The 26,696-nt window shown below is 40.4% G+C and overlaps 1 protein-coding gene across 1 annotated transcript in view; it reads left to right on the forward strand.

Annotated features, from left to right (window-relative positions):
* HTATSF1 (HIV-1 Tat specific factor 1) overlaps positions 1-26,696 on the forward strand; it is a 147,029-nt gene that overhangs the window by 23,640 nt on the left and 96,693 nt on the right. Inside the window, exon 2 of the mRNA XM_053699225.1 lies at positions 8,629-8,836. Within this exon, the coding sequence (XP_053555200.1) occupies positions 8,629-8,836 (208 nt within the window). The remainder of the gene's footprint in view (positions 1-8,628; positions 8,837-26,696) is intronic.

Below are 26,696 nucleotides of genomic sequence, written 5' to 3' on the forward strand. Positions count from 1 at the left end.
TGTATACTGATCAGGATTTATTTTGTCCGCGATGTGTCTATATGAATGCAGACATCTTACATATGCTCTGGCAATGTCCCAGGATTGGACAATTCTGGAAGAAAGTGGTTTTCTGGATTAATAGATTGTATCTAACAAATATCCATGTTAATGTGGAGGATATCTTTTTTTTTTTTTTGGACCGCTCCGGTCAAGGGGCAGTACCACCAAGTAAGATTCTAAATACAATCATCTTACTTGTCAGACAATTAATATTAAAAAATTGGAAAGCTAAAAAGATGCCTGGTTTCTCATTTTTTATTAAAGAAATCCAGACGCAAATCATATTTGAATCTTTCCATCTCTGGGAGGCAAATGAAAAAGAAATTAGAAAATTCTTATTGGGATGGTTACCTATAATCAAGACATATTCAGAAGATGTACAAAAGACAATATTATACCCATTTTTAAGTACTGAATGTTTTTTTGATTTGGTGTTATCAGGAGATTTTCCGGCAGATTGGGTCTCGAGTTATAGATAGAATAATAGAATAGTTGGAGAAGCCCGGTAAGGAAGCAGTTACGGTAGACAAAACGGGGTGGTAGGGGACCGCCGGTGGGATGGAGAGTGGTAGTGTGAGATCCAAGAGAGTCAATATAATTTTTTTTTTTTTTTCCTTTTGTGTGGTTTTGTTTTATTTTTGTTTCGTGTGGTTGAGTTTTGTCTCCAAGTTCGTGTATAAAATGAGCTGCCAGGGTCAAAAAGATTTTTACTTTCTTTCTTTTTTTTTTTTTTCTTTTGTGATATTTCCACGCCAAAATGGACAGGATAGTCACATTTTAGTTATATTGCATGTTATTTTTGTACTTTGCAAATTGTATAACCTAATTATATTTTTTCTTCTAAGATACATGTATGTTTTCACCCTGCGTGGTGTTTTGATCCAGTTTCATGTCTAAATTTAATGGCTTTTCTTTTTCCTGGCAGCCACAAATAAATATATATTAAAAAAAAAAAAGAGAGAGATTAAATAAACACATAAAGTACCACTTTTAAGATGCAGTGAGACTGCTGCTGCTGATTTACTAATCAACCATGTCTTCTTGGGACTAGCAGTTCTCTGTGGCTCCCAAGTAGTTATCTGCAGGTGTTAAACCCATAGACTTACATGGTCGGTAGGGCTGAAATTATATGCTGTAACGAAACAAAGCATGTTATTTTTGCACTATGTCCCTTTAATTACTTGAATTGATAGCTGATTAGAAAAGGTTTCTGCTTTTATGTAACTATTATGTTTTAAAGGGACAGTCAACCATCGAATTGTTATTGTTTTAAAAGATAGATAATCCCTTTATTACTCATTCCCCAGTTTTGCATAACCAACACAGTTATATTAATGTACTTTTTACCTTTGTGATTACCTTGTATCTAGGAACCTTCTTCCAGCCCCCTGATCACATGACTGTGACTGTTTATTATCTATTGTCTTAAATTTAGCATTGTATTGTGCTAGATCTTAAATAACTTTCTGTGCCTGAACACAGTGTTATCTATATCGCCCACGTGTACTTTCTGTCTCTTTGTGTTGAAAAGAGATTTAAAAAGCATGTGATAAGAGGCAGCCCTCAAAGGCTTAGAAATTAGCATATGAGCCTACCTATGTTTAGTTTAAACTAAGAATACCAAGAGAAAAAAGCAAATTTGATGATAAAAGTAAATTGGAAAGTTGATTAAAATTAAAAGTCCTATCTGAATAATGAAAGTTTAATTTATACTTGACTGTCCCTTTAACTCTTAATTTGAGTTTTGTATGAAAAATATAATACCTTATTTTGGACTAATATAGCAGTAAGTTTAAATTGTTAATGAGTTTATCCTGGTACTTTTTTGATGTTTGACTCTCCAATTTTAATTTTTTTATTGTTTTTACCTTTGCTTATAGATTACATAATCACATTAAAGGGACATTGAAATGAATAGAAAATGTAAGAAATGCAGAAAACTTATTACTGTTTTAGCAACTACATGTGACTAGAAGATCAGGATTCAAACATTTAGAGCTGCTGATGGTGTGTATTGTGTCAGGGAAGAATTAAAAGGACCGGTAAATACAGTAGATTTGCATAATAAACAAATGCATGATAAAAACACAATGCAATAGCACTTTAAATGAGTAGTGGATTTCTCCAACATAGGTGTGTCCGGTCCACGGCGTTATCCTTACTTGTGGGATATTCTCTTCCCCAACAGGAAATGGCAAAGAGCCCAGCAAAGCTGGTCACATGATCCCTCCTAGGCTCCGCCTTCCCCAGTCATTCTCTTTGCCGTTGCACAGGCAACATCTCCACGGAGATGGTTAAGAGTTTTTTGGTGTTTAAATGTAGTTTTATTCTTCAATCAAGAGTTTGTTATTTTAAAATAGTGCTGGTATGTACTATTTACTCTGAAACAGAAAATAGATGAAGATTTCTGTTTGTAAGAGGAAGATGATTTTAGCAACCGTTACTAAAATCGATGGCTGTTTCCACACAGGACTGTTGAGATGAAGTAACTTCAGTTGGGGGAAACAGTGTGCAGACTTTGCTGCTTGAAGTATGACACATTTCTAACAAGACTTGGTAATGCTGGAAGCTGTCATTTTCCCTATGGGATCCGGTAAGCCATTTTATTAATAAGATTAAAGGGCTTCACAAGGGCTTTAAAGACTGGTAGACATTTTTCTGGGCTAAAACGATTAATTTATAAGCATTTTTAATAGTTTATAGCTTTGAGGAGTTATTTTATTCTTGGGAATTATGTTAAAAAAACGGCAGGCACTGTATTGGACACCTTTTTCACTGGGGGCCTTCTCTAATCATAGGCAGAGCCTCATTTTCGCGCCACTAATGCGCAGTTGTTTTTGGGAAGCAAGGCATGCAGATGCATGTGTGAGGAGCTCAGATACACAGAAAAAGCTTACTGAAGGCGTCATTTGGTATCGTATTCCCCTCTGGGCTTGGTTGGGTCTCAGCAAAGCAGATACCAGGGACTGTATAGGGGTTAAATATAAAAACGGCTCCGGTTCCGTTATTTTAAGAGTTAAAGTTCAAATTTGGTGTGCAATACTTTTAAGGCTTTAAGACACTGTGGTGAAATTTTGGTGAATTTTGAACAATTCCTTCATACTTTTTCACATATTCAGTAATAAAGTGTGTTCAGCTTAAAATTTAAAGTGACAGTAACGGTTTTATTTTAAAACGTTTTTTGTACTTTGTTATCAAGTTTATGCCTGTTTAACATGTCTGAACTATCAGATAGACTATGTTCTGTATGTGAGGAAGCCAAGGTTCCTTCTCATTTAAATAGATGTGATGTATGTGACAAACAATTTAGAGAAAATGATGCCCAAGATGATTCCTCAAGTGAGGGGAGTAAGCATGGTACTGCATCATCCCCCCCTGTGTCTACGCCAGTCTTGCCCACACAGGAGGCCCCTAGTACATCTAGTGCGCCAATACTTCTTACTATGCAACAATTAACGGCTGTAATGGATAATTCTATTAAAAACATTTTAGCCAAAATGCCCACTTATCAGCGAAAGCGCGACTGCTCTGTTTTAGAAAATACTGAAGAGCATGAGGACGCTGATGATAATGGTTCTGACATGCCCTTACACCAGTCTGAAGGAGCCAGGGAGGTTTTGTCTGAGGGAGAAATTTCAGATTCAGGGAAAATTTCTCAACAAGCTGAACCTGATGTTATTACATTCAAATTTAAATTGGAACATCTCCGCGCTCTGCTTAAGGAGGTGTTATCTACTCTGGATGATTGTGACAATTTGGTCATTCCAGAGAAATTATGTAAGATGGACAAGTTCCTAGAGGTCCCGGTGCCCCCCAAAGCTTTTCCTATACCCAAGCGGGTGGCGGACATTGTAAACAAAGAATGGGAAAGGCCCGGCATACCTTTTTGTCCCTCCCCCTATATTTAAGAAATTGTTTCCTATGGTCGACCCCAGAAAGGACTTATGGCAGACAGACCCCAAGGTCGAGGGGGCGGTTTCTACTCTAAACAAACGCACTACTATCCCTATAGAAGATAGTTGTGCTTTCAAAGATCCTATGGATAAAAAATTAGAGGGTTTGCTTAAAAAGATGTTTGTTCAGCAAGGTTACCTTCTACAACCAATTTCATGCATTGTTCCTGTCACTACAGCAGCGTGTTTCTGGTTCGATGAACTAGAAAAGTCGCTCGATAAAGAATCTTCTTATGAGGAGGTTATGGACAGAGTTCACGCTCTTAAATTGGCTAACTCTTTTACTTTAGACGCCACTTTGCAATTAGCTAGATTAGCGGCGAAAAATTCAGGGTTTGCTATTGTGGCGCGCAGAGCGCTTTGGCTAAAGTCTTGGTCAGCGGATGCGTCCTCCAAGAACAAATTGCTTAACATTCCTTTCAAGGGGAAAACGCTGTTTGGCCCTGACTTGAAAGAGATTATTTCAGATATCACTGGGGGAAAGGGCCACGCCCTTCCTCAGGATAGGTCTTTTAAGGCTAAAAATAAACCAAATTTTCGTCCCTTTCGCAGAAACGGACCAGCCTCAAGTTCTACATCCTCTAAGCAAGAGGGTAATACTTCTCAAACCAAGCCAGCCTGGAGGCCAATGCAAGGCTGGAACAAAGGTAAGCAGGCCAAGAAACCTGCCACTGCTACCAAGACAGCATGAGATGTTGGCCCCCGATCCGGGACCGGATCTGGTGGGGGGCAGACTTTCTCTCTTCGCTCAGGCTTGGGCAAGAGATGTTCTGGATCCTTGGGCGCTAGAAATAGTCTCCCAAGGTTATCTTCTGGAATTCAAGGAGCTACCCCCAAGGGGAAGGTTCCACAGGTCTCAATTGTCTTCAGACCACATAAAAAGACAGGCATTCTTACATTGTGTAGAAGACCTGTTAAAAATGGGAGTGATTCATCCTGTTCCATTAGGAGAACAAGGGATGGGATTCTACTCCAATCTGTTCATAGTTCCCAAAAAAGAGGGAACATTCAGACCAATCTTAGATCTCAAGATCCTAAACAAATTTCTCAGGGTTCCATCGTTCAAAATGGAAACCATTCGGACAATTCTTCCTACCATCCAGGAAGGTCAATTCATGACCACGGTGGATTTAAAGGATGCGTATCTACATATTCCTATCCACAAGGAACATCATCGGTTCCTAAGGTTCGCCTTTCTGGACAAGCATTACCAGTTCGTGGCACTTCCATTCGGATTAGCCACTGCTCCAAGAATTTTCACAAAGGTACTAGAGTCCCTTCTAGCGGTGCTAAGACCAAGGGGCATTGCAGTAGTACCTTACTTGGACGACATACTGATTCAAGCGTCGTCTCTGCCACAAGCAAAGGCTCATACGGACATTGTCCTAGCCTTTCTCAGATCTCACGGGTGGAAAGTGAACGTAGAAAAAAGTTCTCTATCCCCGTCAACAAGAGTTCCCTTCTTGGGAACAATAATAGACTCCTTAGAAATGAAGATTTTTCTGACAGAAGCCAGAAAATCAAAACTTCTAAGCTCTTGTCAAGTACTACATTCTGTTCTTCTTCCTTCCATAGCGCAGTGCATGGAAGTAATAGGTTTGATGGTTGCGGCAATGGACATAGTTCCTTTTGCGCGAATTCATCTAAGACCATTACAACTGTGCATGCTCAGTCAGTGGAATGGGGATTATACAGACTTGTCTCCGACAATACAAGTAGATCAGAGGACCAGAGATTCACTCCGTTGGTGGCTGACCCTGGACAACCTGTCACAAGGGATGAGCTTCCGCAGACCAGAGTGGGTCATTGTCACGACCGACGCCAGTCTGGTGGGCTGGGGCGCGGTCTGGGAACCCCTGAAAGCTCAGGGTCTTTGGTCTCGGGAAGAATCTCTTCTCCCGATAAACATTCTGGAACTGAGAGCGATATTCAATGCTCTCAAGGCTTGGCCTCAGCTAGCAAAGGCCAAATTCATAAGGTTTCAATCAGACAACATGACGACTGTTGCATATATCAACCATCAGGGGGGAACAAGGAGTTCCCTTGCGATGGAAGAAGTGACCAAAATAATTCAATGGGCGGAGAATCACTCCTGCCACTTGTCTGCAATCCACATCCCAGGAGTGGAAAATTGGGAAGCGGATTTTCTGAGTCGTCAGACATTTCATCCGGGGGAGTGGGAACTCCATCCGGAAATCTTTGCCCAAATAACTCAGTTATGGGGCATTCCAGACGTGGATCTGATGGCGTCTCGTCAGAACTTCAAGGTTCCTTGCTACGGGTCCAGATCCAGGGATCCCAAGGCGACTCTAGTGGATGCACTAGTAGCGCCTTGGACCTTCAACCTAGCTTATGTGTTCCCACCGTTTCCTCTCATTCCCAGGCTGGTAGCCAGGATCAAACAGGAGAGGGTATCGGTGATCTTGATAGCTCCTGCGTGGCCACGCAGGACTTGGTATGCAGACCTGGTGAATATGTCATCGGCTCCACCATGGAGGCTACCTTTGAGACAGGACCTTCTTGTTCAAGGTCCGTTCGAACATCCGAATCTGGCCTCACTCCAACTGACTGCTTGGAGATTGAACGCTTGATTTTATCAAAGCGTGGGTTCTCAGATTCTGTCATTGATACTCTTATTCAGGCTAGAAAGCCTGTAACTAGAAAAATCTACCATAAAATATGGAAAAAATATATCTGTTGGTGCGAATCTAAAGGATTCCTATGGAACAAGATAAAAATTCCTAAGATTCTATCCTTTCTACAAGAGGGTTTGGAGAAAGGATTATCTGCAAGTTCTTTGAAGGGACAGATTTCTGCTTTATCTGTTTTACTTCACAAAAAGCTGGCGGCTGTGCCAGATGTTCAAGCTTTTGTTCAGGCTCTGGTTAGAATCAAGCCTGTTTACAAACCTTTGACTCCTCCTTGGAGTCTCAATTTAGTTCTTTCAGTTCTTCAGGGGGTTCCGTTTGAACCCTTACATTCCATAGATATCAAGTTATTATCTTGGAAAGTTTTGTTTTTGGTTGCAATTTCTTCTGCAAGAAGAGTTTCAGAGTTATCTGCTCTGCAGTGTTCTCCTCCTTATCTGGTGTTCCATGCAGATAAGGTGGTTTTGCGTACTAAACCTGGTTTTCTTCCGAAAGTTGTTTCTAACAAAAATATTAACCAGGAGATAGTTGTGCCTTCTTTGTGTCCGAATCCAGTTTCAAAGAAGGAACGTTTGTTGCACAATTTGGATGTAGTTCGTGCTCTAAAATTCTATTTAGAGGCTACAAAGGATTTCAGACAAACATCTTCCTTGTTTGTTGTTTATTCTGGTAAAAGGAGAGGTCAAAAAGCAACTTCTACCTCTCTCTCTTTTTGGCTTAAAAGCATCATCCGATTGGCTTATGAGACTGCCGGACGGCAGCCTCCTGAAAGAATCACAGCTCACTCCACTAGGGCTGTGGCTTCCACATGGGCCTTCAAGAACGAGGCTTCTGTTGATCAGATGTGTAAGGCAGCGACTTGGTCTTCACTGCACACTTTTACCAAATTTTACAAATTTGATACTTTTGCTTCTTCGGAGGCTATTTTTGGGAGAAAGGTTTTGCAAGCCGTGGTGCCTTCCATCTAGGTGACCTGATTTGCTCCCTCCCATCATCCGTGTCCTAAAGCTTTGGTATTGGTTCCCACAAGTAAGGATGACGCCGTGGACCGGACACACCTATGTTGGAGAAAACAGAATTTATGCTTACCTGATAAATTACTTTCTCCAACGGTGTGTCCGGTCCACGGCCCGCCCTGGTTTTTTAATCAGGTCTGATGAATTATTTTCTCTAACTACAGTCACCACGGTATCATATGATTTCTCCTATGCATATTCCTCCTTTACGTCGGTCGAATGACTGGGGAAGGCGGAGCCTAGGAGGGATCATGTGACCAGCTTTGCTGGGCTCTTTGCCATTTCCTGTTGGGGAAGAGAATATCCCACAAGTAAGGATGACGCCGTGGACCGGACACACCGTTGGAGAAAGTAATTTATCAGGTAAGCATAAATTCTGTTTTTATTTTTTTCTGACAAATGTCAGTTATGTCTATTTCCACGTCTCCTGTATCATGTGACAGCCATCAGCCAATCACAAGTGCATATATGTATTGTCTGTGAATTCTTGCACATGCTCAGTAGGAACAGCTGACTCAATAAGTGTAAATATAAAAAACTGTGCACATTTTGTTAATGGAAGCAAATTGGAAAGTTGCCCGCTGTATCTGAATCATGAAAGTTTTAATTTTGAATTGAGTGTCCCTTTAATTTTTCATGCAAGACACTGCTGACTCTCTGAGACAGTGTGGTGTTTGAATAGTGGTACATAGGGCACTCACAGCAAATGTGCGTATTCCGCTTAAAAACAAAAAAAAGAGCACTTCTCTACAAGACAATAAGCAGACTATATTAGTATAATATCTATTACTGTCAGTATAATTATGGTTAAAGGGGCACTTAAGTCAAAATTAAGCTTTCATGATTCAGATAGAGCATGCGATTTTAAACAACTTTCTAATTCACATTTTATATATTCATTATTACTTTTTATTATCTGTTTTGTGTTGCAAAAAGTATAAATGCTTGTTTACACCTCTCATTTAATAGATCACAGATGATTTTCTGGCAATGTATCATGCAAACTATGGCGTAGACACAGAAAATAAAGATGATTCTAAAGAAAGCAATTCTCCTGAAACAAGCCATCCCCCAAACTCTAAGTCCAAAGATGAAGAGCAGCTTAATACAAAAAGTAAAGCCACATCTGAACCAGCTGAGTCTAAAGCAAAGGGGGAGAAGAGAAAAGCAGACCCAGGTAAGGATTTCAGGATAAAACTCAAAACTGAATTCTATCTATCTATCTATATATATATATATATATATATATATATATATATATATATATATATATATATATATATATATGTATATATGTTTTAAAAAATAGCTTAATGTACTTTCATTATTTATTTTGCCCCCTTTTCTGTAACTTAAAGGGACAGTATACACCAATTTTCATATAACTGCATGTAATAGACACTACTATTAAGAATAATATGCACAGATACTGATATAATAATCCAGTATCAAACCTTTTAAAAACTTACTTAGAAACTCCCTGTTTAGCACTTTTGATTAGGTTGATTGGAACACCCAGTGAAAGCAGACACTCCCCCTCTCCCCCCTTCCTCCGCATAAGAAAAGACTGTTTACACAAACAGGAGCAAGCTGAAGTCTGTATACATCAGTATTCTCCTAAAACTTTGGGGCTTGGTTAGGAGTCTGAAAATCAGCATAATGTTATTTAAAAAATAGGCAAAACTATACATTTTTATTAAAAAAAAAACCTCTATGGGGTATATAAATGGATCATCTACAAAACATTTATGCACAGAAAAATCTAGTGTATAATGTCCTCTTAATATGTATCCAAAAAAAAATATAAATACACTGTAATGGAAAATGTCAGAAGCCAAGCCACTTGATTCTTCAATTTTTTTCAGACGGAGAGCAGTGAGAGATTATTGGAAGGGAATGATAAAGGAGCAGCAAAAGGCTCATAAATAGACATGGGCTTTTAAGGGCATGAGACCAACAGAAATGCTTTGTGAGAGAGTATGGCGTAGCTTGTGACAGGTGCACAAGAGATGCTTTGTGAGAGAGTATGGCGTAGCTTGTTACAGGTGCACAAGAGATGCTTTGTGAGAGAGTATGGTGTAGCTTGTTACAGGTGCACAAGAGATCCTTTGTGAGAGAGTATGGTGTAGCTTGTGACAGGTGCACAAGAGATGCTTTGTGAGAGAGTATGGTGTAGCTTGTTACAGGTGCACAAGAGATGCTTTGTGAGAGAGTATGGTGTAGCTTGTTACAGGTGCACAAGAGATGCTTTGTGAGAGAGTATGGCGTAGCTTGTGACAGGTGCACAAGAGATGCTTTGTGAGAGAGTATGGTGTAGCTTGTTACAGGTGCACAAGAGATGCTTTGTGAGAGAGTATAATGTAGCTTGTTACAGGTGCACAAGAGATGCTTTGTGAGAGAGTATGGCGTAGCTTGTTACAGGTGCACAAGAGATGCTTTGTGAGAGAGTATGGCGTAGCTTGTGACAGGTGCACAAGAGATGCTTTGTGAGAGAGTATGGCGTAGCTTGTTACAGGTGCACAAGAGATGCTTTGTGAGAGAGTATGGTGTAGCTTGTGACAGGTGCACAAGAGATGCTTTGTGAGAGAGTATGGCGTAGCTTGTGACAGGTGCACAAGAGATGCTTTGTGAGAGAGTATGGTGTAGCTTGTTACAGGTGCACAAGAGATGCTTTGTGAGAGAGTATGGTGTAGCTTGTTACAGGTGCACAAGAGATGCTTTGTGAGAGAGTATGGCGTAGCTTGTGACAGGTGCACAAGAGATGCTTTGTGAGAGAGTATGGCGTAGCTTGTTACAGGTGCAAAAGAGATGCTTTGTGAGAGAGTATGGCGTAGCTTGTTACAGGTGCAAAAGAGATGCTTTGTGAGAGAGTATGGCGTAGCTTGTGACAGGTGCACAAGAGATGCTTTGTGAGGGAGTATGGCGTAGCTTGTGACAGGTGCACAAGAGATGCTTTGTGAGGGAGTATGGCGTAGCTTGTGACAGGTGCACAAGAGATGCTTTGTGAGGGAGTATGGCGTAGCTTGTGACAGGTGCACAAGAGATGCTTTGTGAGAGAGTATGGCGTAGCTTGTTACAGGTGCACAAGAGATGCTTTGTGAGAGAGTACGGCGTAGCTTGTGACAGGTGCACAAGAGATGCTTTGTGAGAGAGTATGGCGTAGCTTGTTACAGGTGCAAAATAGATGCTTTGTGAGAGAGTATGGCATAGCTTGTTACAGGTGCACAAGAGATGCTTTGTGAGAGAGTATGGCGTAGCTTGTTACAGGTGCACAAGAGATGCTTTGTGAGAGAGTATGGTGTAGCTTGTTACAGGTGCACAAGAGATGCTTTGTGAGAGAGTATGGTGTAGCTTGTTACAGGTGCACAAGAGATGCTTTGTGAGAGAGTATGGTGTAGCTTGTTACAGGTGCACAAGAGATGCTTTGTGAGAGAGTATGGCGTAGCTTGTGACAGGTGCACAAGAGATGCTTTGTGAGAGAGTACTGCGTAGCTTGTGACAGGTGCACAAGAGATGCTTTGTGAGAGAGTATAATGTAGCTTGTTACAGGTGCACAAGAGATGCTTTGTGAGAGAGTATGGTGTAGCTTGTTACAGGTGCACAAGAGATGCTTTGTGAGAGAGTATGGTGTAGCTTGTTACAGGTGCACAAGAGATGCTTTGTGAGAGAGTATGGTGTAGCTTGTGACAGGTGCACAAGAGATGCTTTGTGAGAGAGTATAATGTAGCTTGTTACAGGTGCACAAGAGATGCTTTGTGAGAGAGTATAATATAGCTTGTTACAGGTGCACAAGAGATGCTTTGTGAGAGAGTATGGCGTAGCTTGTTACAGGTGCACAAGAGATGCTTTGTGAGAGAGTATGGTGTAGCTTGTTACAGGTGCACAAGAGATGCTTTGTGAGAGAGTATGGTGTAGCTTGTGACAGGTGCACAAGAGATGCTTTGTGAGAGAGTATAATGTAGCTTGTTACAGGTGCACAAGAGATGCTTTGTGAGAGAGTATGGCGTAGCTTGTGACAGGTGCACAAGAGATGCTTTGTGAGAGAGTATAATGTAGCTTGTTACAGGTGCACAAGAGATGCTTTGTGAGAGAGTATAATGTAGCTTGTTACAGGTGCACAAGAGATGCTTTGTGAGAGAGTATGGCGTAGCTTGTTACAGGTGCACAAGAGATGCTTTGTGAGAGAGTATAATGTAGCTTGTTACAGGTGCAGAAGAGATGCTTTGTGAGAGAGTATGGCGTAGCTTGTTACAGGTGCACAAGAGATGCTTTGTGAGAGAGTATGGTGTAGCTTGTTACAGGTGCACAAGAGATGCTTTGTGAGAGAGTATGGTGTAGCTTGTTACAGGTGCACAAGAGATGCTTTGTGAGAGAGTATGGTATAGCTTGTTACAGGTGCACAAGAGATGCTTTGTGAGAGAGTATGGTATAGCTTGTTACAGGTGCACAAGAGATGCTTTGTGAGAGAGTATGGCGTAGCTTGTTACAGGTGCACAAGAGATGCTTTGTGAGAGAGTATGGCGTAGCTTGTTACAGGTGCACAAGAGATGCTTTGTGAGAGAGTATGGTGTAGCTTGTTACAGGTGCACAAGAGATGCTTTGTGAGAGAGTATGGTGTAGCTTGTTACAGGTGCAAAAGAGATGCTTTGTGAGAGAGTAAGGCAGTGTAGCTTGTTAGGCTTTGTGAGAGAGTAAGGTGGTATAGATTGTTGCTGGTGCAGGAGGGATGCTTTGTAAGAGCATTGAGTGCAGAGATATAAGCAATTGGTGAAGTAAGTGTTTGCAAATGGAATGGGAAAATATATTGCTACACTTGGGGGTTGATGCAGAAGAGGTGCTATTGAGTTTTAGGGAGAGGAAAGTAATGTGTGTGGAAAAATATTGTTTCTCCAACATAGGTGTGTCCGGTCCACGGCGTCATCCTTACTTGTGGGATATTCTCTTCCCCAACAGGAAATGGCAAAGAGCCCAGCAAAGCTGGTCACATGATCCCTCCTAGGCTCCGCCTACCCCAGTCATTCTCTTTGCCGTTGTACAGGCAACATCTCCACGGAGATGGCTTAGAGTTTTTTAGTGTTTAACTGTAGTTTTTCATTATTCAATCAAGAGTTTGTTATTTTCAAATAGTGCTGGTACGTACTATTTACTCAGAAACAGAAAAGAGATGAAGAATTCTGTTTGTATGAGGAAAATGATTTTAGCAACCGTAACTAAAATCCATGGCTGTTCCACACAGGACTGTTGAGAGCAATTAACTTCAGTTGGGGGAACAGTTTGCAGTCTCTTGCTGCTTGAGGTATGACACATTCTAACAAGACGATGTAATGCTGGAAGCTGTCATTTTCCCTATGGGATCCGGTAAGCCATGTTTATTACGATTGTAAATAAGGGCTTCACAAGGGCTTATTTAAACTGTAGACTTTTTTTGGGCTAAATCGATTGATATTAACACTTATTTAGCCTTGAGGAATCATTTATTCTGGGTATTTTGATTTAATAATATCGGCAGGCACTGTTTTAGACTCCTTATTCTTTAGGGGCTTTCCCAAAGCATAGGCAGAGTCTCATTTTCGCGCCGGTGTTGCGCACTTGTTTTTGAGAGGCATGGCATGCAGTCGCATGTGAGAGGAGCTCTGATACTTATAAAAGACTTCTGAAGGCGTCATTTGGTATCGTATTCCCCTTTGGGTTTGGTTGGGTCTCAGCAAAGCAGATACCAGGGACTGTAAAGGGGTTTAAAGCTTAAAACGGCTCCGGTTCCGTTATTTTAAGGGTTAAAGCTTCCAAAATTGGTGTGCAATATTTTCAAGGCTTTAAGACGCTGTGGTGAAAATTTGGTGAATTTTGAACAATTCCTTCATGTTTTTTCGCAATTGCAGTAATAAAGTGTGTTCAGTTTAAAATTTAAAGTGACAGTAACGGTTTTATTTTAAAACGTTTTTTGTACTTTCTGATCAAGTTTATGCCTGTTTAACATGTCTGAACTACCAGATAGACTGTGTTCTGAATGTGGGGAAGCCAGAATTCCTATTCATTTAAATAAATGTGATTTATGTGATAATGACAATGATGCCCAAGATGATTCCTCAAGTGAGGGGAGTAAGCATGGTACTGCATCATTCCCTCCTTCGTCTACACGAGTCTTGCCCACTCAGGAGGCCCCTAGTACATCTAGCGCGCCAATACTCCTTACTATGCAACAATTAACGGCTGTAATGGATAATTCTGTCAAAAACATTTTAGCCAAAATGAACCCTTGTCAGCGTAAGCGTGGCTGCTCTGTTTTAGTTACTGAAGAGCATGACGACGCTGATATTAATATCTCTGAAGGGCCCCTAACCCAATCTGAGGGGGCCAGGGAGGTTTTGTCTGAGGGAGAAATTACTGATTTAGGGAACATTTCTCAGCAGGCTGAATCTGATGTGATTACATTTAAATTTAAATTGGAACATCTCCGCATTTTGCTTAAGGAGGTATTATCCACTCTGGATGATTGTGAAAATTTAGTCATCCCAGAGAAACTATGTAAAATGGACAAGTTCCTAGAGGTGCCGGGGCTCCCAGAAGCTTTTCCTATACCCAAGCGGGTGGCGGACATTGTTAATAAAGAATGGGAAAGGCCCGGTATTCCTTTCGTCCCTCCCCCCATATTTAAAAAATTGTTTCCTATGGTCGACCCCAGAAAGGACTTATGGCAGTCAGTCCCCAAGGTCGAGGGAGCGGTTTCTACTTTAAACAAACGCACCACTATTCCCATAGAGGATAGTTGTGCTTTCAAAGATCCTATGGATAAAAAATTAGAAGGTTTGCTTAAAAAGATGTTTGTTCAGCAGGGTTACCTTCTACAACCCATTTCATGCATTGTCCCTGTCACTACAGCCGCATATTTCTGGTTTGATGAACTGCTTAAGGTGCTCGATAGTGACTCTCCTCCTTATGAGGAGATTATGGACAGAATCAATGCTCTCAAATTGGCTAATTCTTTCACTCTAGACGCCTCTTTGCAATTGGCTAAGTTAGCGGCTAAGAACTCTGGGTTTGCTATTGTGGCGCGCAGAGCGCTTTGGTTGAAATCTTGGTCGGCTGATGCGTCTTCCAAGAACAAGCTACTAAACATTCCTTTCAAGGGGAAAACGCTGTTTGGTCCTGACTTGAAAGAGATTATCTCTGATATCACTGGGGGTAAGGGCCACGCCCTTCCTCAGGATCGGCCCTTCAAGGCAAAAAATAGACCTAATTTTCGTCCCTTTCGTAAAAACGGACCAGCCCAAGGTGCTACGTCCTCTAAGCAAGAGGGTAATACTTCTCAGGCCAAGCCAGCTTGGAGACCAATGCAAGGCTGGAACAAGGGAAAGCAGGCCAAGAAACCTGCCACTGCTACCAAGACAGCATGAAATATTGGCCCCCGATCCGGGACCGGATCTGGTGGGGGGCAGACTCTCTCTCTTCGCTCAGGCTTGGGCAAGAGATGTTCTGGATCCTTGGGCGCTAGAAATAGTCTCCCAGGGTTATCTTCTGGAATTCAAGGGACTTCCCCCAAGGGGGAGGTTCCACAAGTCGCAGTTGTCTTCAGACCACATAAAAAGACAGGCGTTCTTACATTGTGTAGAAGACCTGTTAAAAATGGGAGTGATTCATCCTGTTCCATTAAGAGAACAAGGGATGGGGTTCTACTCCAATCTGTTCATAGTTCCCAAAAAAGAGGGAACGTTCAGACCAATCCTAGATCTCAAGATCTTAAACAAATTTCTCAAGGTCCCATCGTTCAAGATGGAAACCATTCGAACTATCCTTCCTTCCATCCAGGAAGGTCAATTTATGACCACGGTGGATTTAAAGGATGCGTATCTACATATTCCTATCCACAAGGAACATCATCGGTTCCTAAGGTTTGCATTCCTGGACAAACATTACCAGTTCGTGGCGCTTCCTTTCGGATTAGCCACTGCTCCAAGGATTTTCACAAAGGTACTAGGGTCCCTTCTAGCGGTGCTAAGACCAAGGGGCATTGCAGTAGTACCTTACCTGGACGACATTCTGATTCAAGCGTCGTCCCTTCCTCAAGCAAAGGCTCACACGGACATTGTCCTGGCCTTTCTCAGATCTCACGGCTGGAAAGTGAACGTGGAAAAGAGTTCTCTATCCCCGTCAACAAGGGTTCCCTTCTTGGGAACAATTATAGACTCCTTAGAAATGAGGATCTTTCTAACAGAGGCCAGAAAAACAAAGCTTCTGGACTCTTGTCGGATACTTCATTCCGTTCCTCTTCCTTCCATAGCTCAGTGCATGGAAGTGATCGGGTTGATGGTGGCGGCGATGGACATAGTTCCTTTTGCGCGCATTCATCTAAGACCATTACAACTGTGCATGCTCAGTCAGTGGAATGGGGACTATACAGACTTGTCTCCGAAGATACAAGTAAATCAGAGGACCAGAGACTCACTCCGTTGGTGGCTGTCCCTGGACAATCTGTCTCAAGGGATGATGTTCCACAGACCAGAGTGGGTCATTGTCACGACCGACGCCAGTCTGATAGGCTGGGGCGCGGTCTGGGGATCCCTGAAAGCTCAGGGTCTTTGGTCTCGGGAAGAATCTCTTCTACCGATAAATATTCTGGAACTGAGAGCGATATTCAATGCGCTCCAGGCCTGGCCCCAGCTTGCGAGGACCAGGTTCATACGGTTTCAATCAGACAACATGACGACTGTTGCGTACATCAACCATCAGGGGGGAACAAGGAGTTCCCTAGCGATGGAAGAAGTAACCAAAATTATTCTTTGGGCGGAGTCTCACTCCTGCCACCTGTCTGCTATCCACATCCCAGGAGTGGAAAATTGGGAAGCGGATTTTCTGAGTCGTCAGACATTGCATCCGGGGGAGTGGGAACTCCATCCGGAAATCTTTGCCCAAGTCACTCACCTGTGGGGCATTCCAGACATGGATCTGATGGCCTCTCGTCAGAACTTCAAAGTTCCTTGCTACGGGGCCAGATCCAGGGATCCCAAGGCGGCTCTAGTGGATGCACTAGTAGCACCTTGGACCTTCAAACTAGCTTATGTGTTCCCGCCATTTCCTCTCATCCCCAGGCTGATAGCCAGGATCAAGCAGGAGAGGGCGTCGGTGATCTTGATAGCTCCTGCGTGGCCACGCAGGACTTGGTATGCAGATCTGGTGAATATGTCATCGGCTCCACCTTGGAAGCTACCTTTGAGACGAGACCTTCTTGTTCAGGGTCCGTTCGAACATCCGAATCTGGTTTCACTCCAGCTGACTGCTTGGAGATTGAACGCTTGATTTTATCGAAGCGAGGATTCTCAGATTCTGTGATCGATACTCTTGTTCAGGCCAGAAAGCCTGTGACTAGAAAGATTTACCACAAAATTTGGAAAAAATATATCTGTTGGTGTGAATCTAAAGGATTCCCTTGGGACAAGGTTAAGATTCCTAGGATTCTATCCTTCCTCCAAGAAGGATTGGAAAAAGGATTATCTGCAAGTTCCCTGAAGGGACAGATTTCTGCCTTGTCGGTATTACTTCACAAAAAGCTGGCAGCTGTGCCAGATGTTCAAGCCTTTGTTCAGGCTCTGGTTAGAATCAAGCCTGTTTACAAACCTTTGACTCCTCCTTGGAGTCTCAATTTAGTTCTTTCAGTTCTTCAGGGGGTTCCGTTTGAACCCTTACATTCCGTTGATATTAAGTTATTATCTTGGAAAGTTTTGTTTTTAGTTGCGATTTCTTCTGCTAGAAGAGTCTCAGAATTATCTGCTCTGCAGTGTTCTCCTCCTTATCTGGTGTTCCATGCAGATAAGGTGGTTTTACGTACTAAACCTGGTTTTCTTCCAAAAGTTGTTTCTAACAAAAACATTAACCAGGAGATTATCGTACCTTCTCTGTGTCCAAAACCAGTTTCAAAGAAGGAACGTTTGTTGCACAATTTGGATGTTGTTCGCGCTCTAAAATTCTATTTAGATGCTACAAAGGATTTTAGACAAACATCTTCCTTGTTTGTTGTTTATTCAGGTAAAAGGAGAGGTCAAAAAGCAACTTCTACCTCTCTCTCTTTTTGGATTAAAAGCATCATCAGATTGGCTTACGAGACTGCCGGACGGCAGCCTCCCGAAAGAATCACAGCTCATTCCACTAGGGCTGTGGCTTCCACATGGGCCTTCAAGAACGAGGCTTCTGTTGATCAGATATGTAGGGCAGCGACTTGGTCTTCACTGCACACTTTTACCAAATTTTACAAGTTTGATACTTTTGCTTCTTCTGAGGCTATTTTTGGGAGAAAGGTTTTGCAAGCCGTGGTGCCTTCCATTTAGGTGACCTGATTTGCTCCCTCCCTTCATCCGTGTCCTAAAGCTTTGGTATTGGTTCCCACAAGTAAGGATGACGCCGTGGACCGGACACACCTATGTTGGAGAAAACAGAATTTATGTTTACCTGATAAATTTCTTTCTCCAACGGTGTGTCCGGTCCACGGCCCGCCCTGGTTTTTTTAATCAGGTCTGATATTTTATTTTTCTTTAACTACAGTCACCACGGTACCATATGGTTTCTCCTATGCAAATATTCCTCCTTAACGTCGGTCGAATGACTGGGGTAGGCGGAGCCTAGGAGGGATCATGTGACCAGCTTTGCTGGGCTCTTTGCCATTTCCTGTTGGGGAAGAGAATATCCCACAAGTAAGGATGACGCCGTGGACCGGACACACCGTTGGAGAAAGAAATTTATCAGGTAAACATAAATTCTGTTTTTTTTGTGATGCCTGAGGCACTTGGAAATCTGCTGCTTCCCCCACTCCAAATCATTTTAGTTCATATTTGCCTTTTTTTTTTTTTTTTTTTTTTTTTTAATGTAAATGCACCTCTACAAAAAAAAAAAAAACACAGGGATTAATGTTTTGTATTAAAATTAATAACTAAAACATTTGGAGATGTAGAAGTGAGGAATCTACCCCTCGGCATTTGCCTCCCCTGAAATCATGCTGCCCTAGGCACAGGCCCATTTGGTTTAGTCCAGTGTACTCCCCTAGTGTGGAGCAATATTGTGATTTTCATGTGAGGATGGCATGTATAGAATTGTTTAGAAAACGTGTGTCAGAGGAAGTGCAAATTCTGGTGATTGGTACTTATGCACATATGTCTCTTGTCATTGGCTCTCCAGATGTGTTCAGCTAGCTCCCATTAGTGCATTTTGGTATGTTATTAACCCCATTTACAGGGATTAGACACAGTTATATGGAAGTTAGTGCAATAATTAAATTCTCTAACAGGCTTTTTCCTTTTTCACTTCTATGTCAAGATATACTGTAGAAGCTAGAGAGACTCTCTAATATTAAATGGTGTGAGCATATATATCAGAAGCAGGAGGTGAATTTTAGGCATTGGCGTATAGGGAAAACCGTATCGGACAGAAAGGGAAGACCCATCATGAGTGTATGGAATTTGGAGACAATGGACCCCATGTTCTAAAAGGAGAGCGGACAAGCTTCTTAACTCGAGAAGTTTTCCGCTTGCCTTTGCTGCATACGGGCAGTGGACGAACAGGATCCGCTTCCCATATGTATCATTACACACTCAAGTGAGCGCGTAAAGCCTGCCCCTTCTCTTGCACGACCATTGAACGTGAGAGAAGGGACTGTCAATCAGAGAGCGAGCTCTCTGATTTCTCCTCACCACCTCAGAGGTGACGTAGAGTGTAATGACCGCTGCTTCTTACATTGCGGGAAGCAGGCTCTCATGCACACCTGCCCCGCAAGGGCTCCGGAGCACCTTTTGCTGCTATGTACATGGAACCTAATGAGCTGGAATTTAAAATTTTAGGAGCTGTAATTTGACAATCCCTTTTTAGGGATTCTGCCGAATAGCTTAAAGGGACAGTAAAATCGAAAGTAAACTTCCATTATTCAGATAGAACTTGCAATTTTAAACGGCTTTCCAATTTACTTCTATTGTACAATTTACTTCTATTGTCTTATTTGCTTAATTCTCTTGGTTGAAAAGCATATCTAGCTAGACTCAGGAGCAGCATGCCACTACTGTGAGTTAGCTGCTGATTGGTGGCTGTGCATATATGCCTCTTGTTATTGGCTCACCCGATATGTTCACCTGTCTCCCGTTAGCTCACTGTTGCTTGCATATAACTATGTGTTTAATACCTGCTCCAGATAAGCAATTCACTGCTGGGACCTTACTAAACACATCTGGTAAGCCGGTGACAAGAGACATATGTGTGTACCAACCAATCACCAGATAGCTCTTAGTAGTAGATTGCTCTTGAGCCTATCTAGATAAGCTCTTTCCTCAAGGATGCAAAGAGAAAAAACTATAGAAGTAAATAGAATAGTCTCTTAATATTTCAAGCTCTATCTGAGCCATGAAAGGTTAATTTTGAGTTGTGTGTCCATTTTTCGTTCAGAATGAAGCAAATAATAACAGAGCAAATAAGAAAAATTACATTAAGGGGAACAGCTTTGGACTACAACATGGTTCTTTAAAATATGTCTTAAAACAGATTTTCAGCTATGCTAGTATATTTGTGAGGGATTCATTCTACGATGCTGTATAGGCCATCAGTGGCTATTAAAAAGCATGTAAAAGCCATCAAACAGCTAGGCAAACAGGCTATTGTAATCATCAATTATGTTAGTTTAGTGAAGCAACCCTTGCAAATTTAGGCAAAAACAAATAGAATTTTATAAAAGCATTACATAATAATATTCCTCCTGAGAAGTGTGTGTGTTAAAAATATGTTTTACTGGAAACCTTGCAATAGAAACAAATGCTCTGCAAAAAACTTGTTATATGGTAAATCCGAAAACTACAGATGTTTGTGGGCTCCAAACTCTAAAGTCTGGCAAGTTCTAATATAAACAAACCGTTTTTTTTTTAAACTTAAAATGATAAATATTTATTAATCTGTATAATCCACATTAAAAAGCATCAGCTGTGATTGAAATCTTATTCAAACTTGTGTTAATCATGCATGATATAAAAAAATGAACTTTGTTTTATATTCTGGAGAACTGCAACAAATTATTCCAAGTTTGGTTATAATCCTTCAATATAACTCTAATAAAACATATGTGGATGAATCACAGCAAATTATACCAAGTCAGATTATAATCCTTCAATAAAAACGGTGAAGATGTCCCTATAAATAGTTCTTAAGAAATGTATACTCCAATCCAGAACACTTAGTCAAAGTGGTTATAATTCTAAAGGAAAGTATATATATTTTTTATATTTATTTTTTTACACCCTGTGCTTGTTGTTGTTGTTGTTTCTGAGGTTGCTATCTTCTGTTAGAGTACAAGTGTCTCCCGAGTAGGGTCCACTCACGCCACAAGGGAGTAAGCCACCAAGCTCTCCTCCTGCAGTTTTGTGGTTCCATGTGGTTCCATGTAAGATAAGACCTGAGCACCGGGGGGTATGGTGTCCTATAAGGGATCAGTTACGGCTTGAGGAAGGCTCAGCAGAGCTGAAACGTGTTGCCGCTGGTAATTGCTGCTTTGGGAGACACTTGTACACTTACAGAAGCTAGCAACCCGGAGCTCCGGAAACTACCAACAGTTGTAAGGATTAATCTGTGGCACTTGAGCATAGGGTGTGAAAGAACAAAGTTTTCTTTAAAATATAACCACTTCTGTAATAATCCCCAACGTTCTAAACACTCCATTTCTAGACTGTACGTAGCCATCCAATCCCGCCCACACAAGACAAAGTCTTCGCTAATGTTATCTTGGGAAAAAGACTTACACGTAACTAAAGATCTTGGGGACTGGGAACAAGTATTCCAGACTGCTGACAGAGGACTTCTGAGTGCAGACATGAAGGAGAATGTCATGAAAAGACTTTTCAGATGGTGCTTGATGCCGGTGAAAACTGCGCATATGTATCCACAGGGTAGCAGATTGTGTTATAGGGGATGCGGAGAGGTGGGCTCATACCGACACATGTGGTGGGATTGCACTGAGGTCAACCCAATATGGAAGCGACTTGCCTACTTTATTAGTCAACTTGTGGGTACGGAGATAACATTCAATATACAACAAGCTCTTCTTCATGACCACAATACTACATATAACAAACACTTTAACACCTTTCTCAACATTCTATGCACAGTCACAAGAACTTGTATTGCTAAACACTCGAAGACAGGTACCCCTACATGGACCGAAATATATCATAAAGTGCAACACACTTACAGGATGCAGGAGGTAGCTTTTGGTATATTAAATAATAGAGAAACAGTCAATCAGATCTGGTTCTATTGGATAGCTCAAGGAGAATCAACCCAAGGATTACTCCTTTAGGGCGCTTTAACGGTTTAGACATACATTGCAAATTGTTTTACTAAAGAGCTAACTTTCTGTATTTATTATGTTGTCACTCTCACCCCTGTTATTACTTTCTCCCCTCCCCCCCCTCCACCCCCACAAACATACGCCTGGAATCACTGGCTTCAAGTGTCTTACACTAGGGAGAGGATATATTATCTCCTTTCCTCTTCCTTACAATGTTTTGAAAGGCCTGTGAGAGTTTTTACACCGTATTACATCATAGGTGCAGAGAACTAATGTTAAGTTTATGAACTCTTGAGCTCCATAGGCTCGAGAAATGTTTTCTTTGGAAATCTTTTCCACTTTTTTATTTGTTTAAAAATGTGATATACCCACCTTGATGTAAGAGCAACTATAAAATGTGTAAAACTTAATAAAAAAATATTTAAACATAAAATATAACCACTTTGTGAGTTCTGGTTTGAAGTATACAGTATATTTCTAATGTACTATTTATAGGGACATCCCTGTTTTTTATTAAAGAATTATAATTGGACTTGGTATACTTTGATGCGGTTTATCCACATAATATTTAAGGATTATAATCAGACTTTATATACCTTTTTGCGGTCTTCCTGCATATTAGACTTCAAGCACAGCTGACGTTTGTTAATGTGCATTATATTGTGTAATAAATATTTAACATTTTAAGTTCCAAAACTGATTTGTTAATATTAGAACTTGCCAGACTTTAGATTTTGGCACCCACAAATATCTGTAATTTTTAAAGATTAATTGTGACTTAATTACAAAAAGGTTATAGATTCCCTATGACCTCTAGGGAGAGAGGGGGGGACTAGGGGTTTGAGCCCTTAGACCTATAGAAACCAAACCTGGGTGTTTCCAATAGGTAGTGCCTTATGCCAAATAATATATAATTATTACTGAGAAGAGGGATAGAGAAAGTGAGGCATATAGGGCACACTTGGCGGGGCAAAAACCAATGCTATATTGATTGTGTGGTGTGTCGTTTGTTTATTAAAACTTAACTTTTATATCAATAACCATTTAAAAAAAGAGAGTGGAAAATTCCACTGATGAATATAAGAACAGACAAACAATCTTAAAATTGTGTCCGAGTGGTACTCGGTACACAAAAGGCTCCTCTCAAATGTGATACAGTGATCAGTTTGTATCACACAGTCCTATTGAAATAAAGTGAATACAATATCTTTAGCTATATGTTAATACTTGAAAGTATGAGTACCATTTCCATCAGTTATATTTGTGATGATGTGCCATGTAAGTGTTTTGCATTTAACTTGGCCCGTTGCAAATATTATCATACAAAATAAATTCTCCGACCTCTAGTGGGGTTATGTGGACGTTTGAGTGTTTACCACATTGAAAAAATGTCTTTATTAATGATGGCACACAGATTGATTATATTCTGATATGTATAGAGAGAATTTATAATAAACAGCTATGCGTCAGGATATTTATGCTATTAACATCAGTTCAATAGTCTGTACAGTTTTTGCTGCCAAATTTGACAGTTAAGCGATGTCTGGCGTATATTGTTTAATATTGATTTACCCCAGTTATTAATGCATTAGATTTGTGCTGTTTGCATTGCTTTAACATGGTGAATACAAATACTCCAGGTGAGCGTAGGATTCTGAGATAGTCCAGAGTCTCATAACACTGTGCAGGCTCATATAGCGTAATAACCCATTAAAAAGTAAACATTATATTGTACGGCTTTTGATGGCCTATTTCAATTAAACTAGGGCTATACTGTTGCTACAGTAAGCAGGCACTGGTAATATTAACTATGAAGATTATTGTCAGAAAATAATTGTACTCAGAAAATCGTCTGTCTATAGCGACGGCTTGTACTTGAGCATATTGCTCCAACAATTAAGGCATAATCCGATACCATTAAAGCCTATATTCGCTAAGTCAGACTAAGTTTTTAACTATGAAAAGTTTAAGCTAAAGGTGCCTAAAAGAGGCCAACAATTAATCTAATTTCAACGGACTGTATGAGAGGAGCAGTGCAAACGCCTGACGCGCGTTTCGCAACTGCTTTTTCAGAGGCGTCCGGTCCGACCGCCACACACTACTTTTAAAGGACCATCAGCCAATCATGTGGCTGATTACTTTTTTTGCAAATTCTAACAGCCTATCGGCTAATTCCTATCATCTTACGTCGTTATGTTGACACGGTAGCGTCATCGTCAGCTGTAACCTATCAGATTCAGGGGTGTGTTTGCTGACGTTTATCCAATAGATTGCTCATATAGTGTTTACATTTATGTGTCCAACTAGTCTCTCGTGTATATTGGGTGATCAACGATAGTTACTATTACCACATATGTGTACTAAATGTTACAAAGCAGATATTTGAGCATATATTTATCGATCTTTAAATGATATTTGTTTATTGTGTTCCAAACAATTCTGTCATATGCATTAAAAGGTCATGCGTTATTTCTGAAGTATGCTATCTATTCTATATCTATGTATACTATCTATTCATAGCGATAACTTGAGCAGTTGTTTCTAGACACTGGTAATGTGTATTACTTAATTGCTGAAAAAAGTGAACCCCTGTATTGTTGCACTTTTTTATTTATGCAGCACTTATTTCAAACCGTTTGACTAGATTTCTATTGTACCATGTGTATAAGATGTAAAGCATTGGTAGCAATTTACTTATACATGTTTATGATATTCAATGCATAGCGATGTCATACTATGTTTACATTGTTATGTCATTTTTGCCTTTGGACTATATGAGACATAAAAATTTAATAATTTAGTCCGATATTTATGTCGTAGTATAGTTTCATGTATGGTGCTATTATAGCACAGTCTCACTACCAGTGATGTGTATTATTGCATGAATGCCATGGTTGAGCATTATATTTATATTCATTGTCTTGGGGATTTCCTTATCATAATCGGTGGTTATATTTCCAAGATTAAATATAATCAAACATAATTTTTAAAACTGTGCAAATTAAATACATTGCATGTTTTAATGCCTCAATAGACAGTGTATATTGCAGAATGTCTATTGGTAATTTGAAGTTCTGCATGAATGCCATGGTTGAGCATTATATTTATATTCATTGTCTTGGGGATTTCCTTATCATAATTGGTGGTTATATTTCCAAGATTAAATATAATCAAGCATAATGTTGAAAACTGTGCAAATTAAATACATTGCATGTTTTAATGCCTCAATAGACAGTGTATATTGCAGAATGTCTATTTGTAATTTGAAGTTCACCATATATTGAATATATCATTTCAGGTATGGGCCAGACAGATATATGGCCATGATTAGATTCATAAACACTTATGCTTTTGTTTTTATTTATGTATATATTTATCACTAGTCTGCCAACTATAATCTCAACACAAAGTTGTTACACTCTGTCTATTCCATCAGTTTGTGTAAGTTTATTGTAAAAAGGCACTGTATTGTATCATTTCATTTAGCCCATTTGGTCTCATGCTCTGTAGCCAAAAGATCCATTTGGATTCGGCCTTTAAGAGGGTATTCTCCATATTCCCTCCTCTGATGCCCAGAGTCAGTTTTTGTAGGACCCAACATTTCAATTCTGGTTTGCTGTCATGACAGTCCAAAAAGTGTCTTGCAACTGATGTAAGTTTTTTATCTTTCTCAAGATCTTTTTTAGCGTTTTTTATGTTTCCTAGATGTTCACCTAGTCTTCTCCTGAGTTCTCTAGTGGACATTCCGACATATTTTTTGTTACAGCTGCATTCCAAGCAGTATATTACATTATGTGTTCTGCAGTTAAACAGGCCATTGATTTTTTTCATACCATCTGGAAAGATGGACATCTCTTTAACATTTTTCATATAGATACAGAATTTGCATGCGCCGCATGGATATGTGCCTGTTAATCTGTCCTTTCTCATGCTAGGTTTTTTTGCAAAGTGACTCCTCATGACTTTGTCTCTGATCGTTGGTGCCCTTTTCCAACTGTTGGCAATCTTATCATCACAAATATAACTGATGGAAATGGTACTCATACTTTCAAGTATTAACATATAGCTAAAGATATTGTATTCACTTTATTTCAATAGGACAGTGTGATACAAACTGATCACTGTATCACATTTGAGAGGAGCCTTTTGTGTACCGAGTACCACTCGGACACAATTTTAAGATTGTTTGTCTGTTCTTATATTCATCAGTGGAATTTTCCACTCTCTTTTTTTAAATGGTTATTGATATAAAAGTTAAGTTTTAATAAACAAACGACACACCACACAATCAATATAGCATTGGTTTTTGCCCCGCCAAGTGTGCCCTATATGCCTCACTTTCTCTATCCCTCTTCTCAGTAATAATTATATATTATTTGGCATAAGGCACTACCTATTGGAAACACCCAGGTTTGGTTTCTATAGGTCTAAGGGCTCAAACCCCTAGTCCCCCCCTCTCTCCCTAGAGGTCATAGGGAATCTATAACCAGTTGATTTCAGACTATTCAGTAGTCATTTCTTGGGGGTATTATGGCTTCCATTAATCTAATGGAAGATTTTCTAAAGAGAGAAAAGGACCGTAAAGTAAATATAGATAAAACATTTGCCAACCTATCATCTGAAGGTTATAAACCGACAGAAATTGATGACTGGGAATCTGGTCTAAAAGAACTAGGGGAACTACTCAGAAAACACACACGTTCTGTGTGGAATAAAAGTGCTTACGATAAGT

This window comes from Bombina bombina, chromosome 1 (assembly GCF_027579735.1).
Source record: "Bombina bombina isolate aBomBom1 chromosome 1, aBomBom1.pri, whole genome shotgun sequence".
Classification (NCBI taxonomy): domain Eukaryota; kingdom Metazoa; phylum Chordata; class Amphibia; order Anura; family Bombinatoridae; genus Bombina; species Bombina bombina.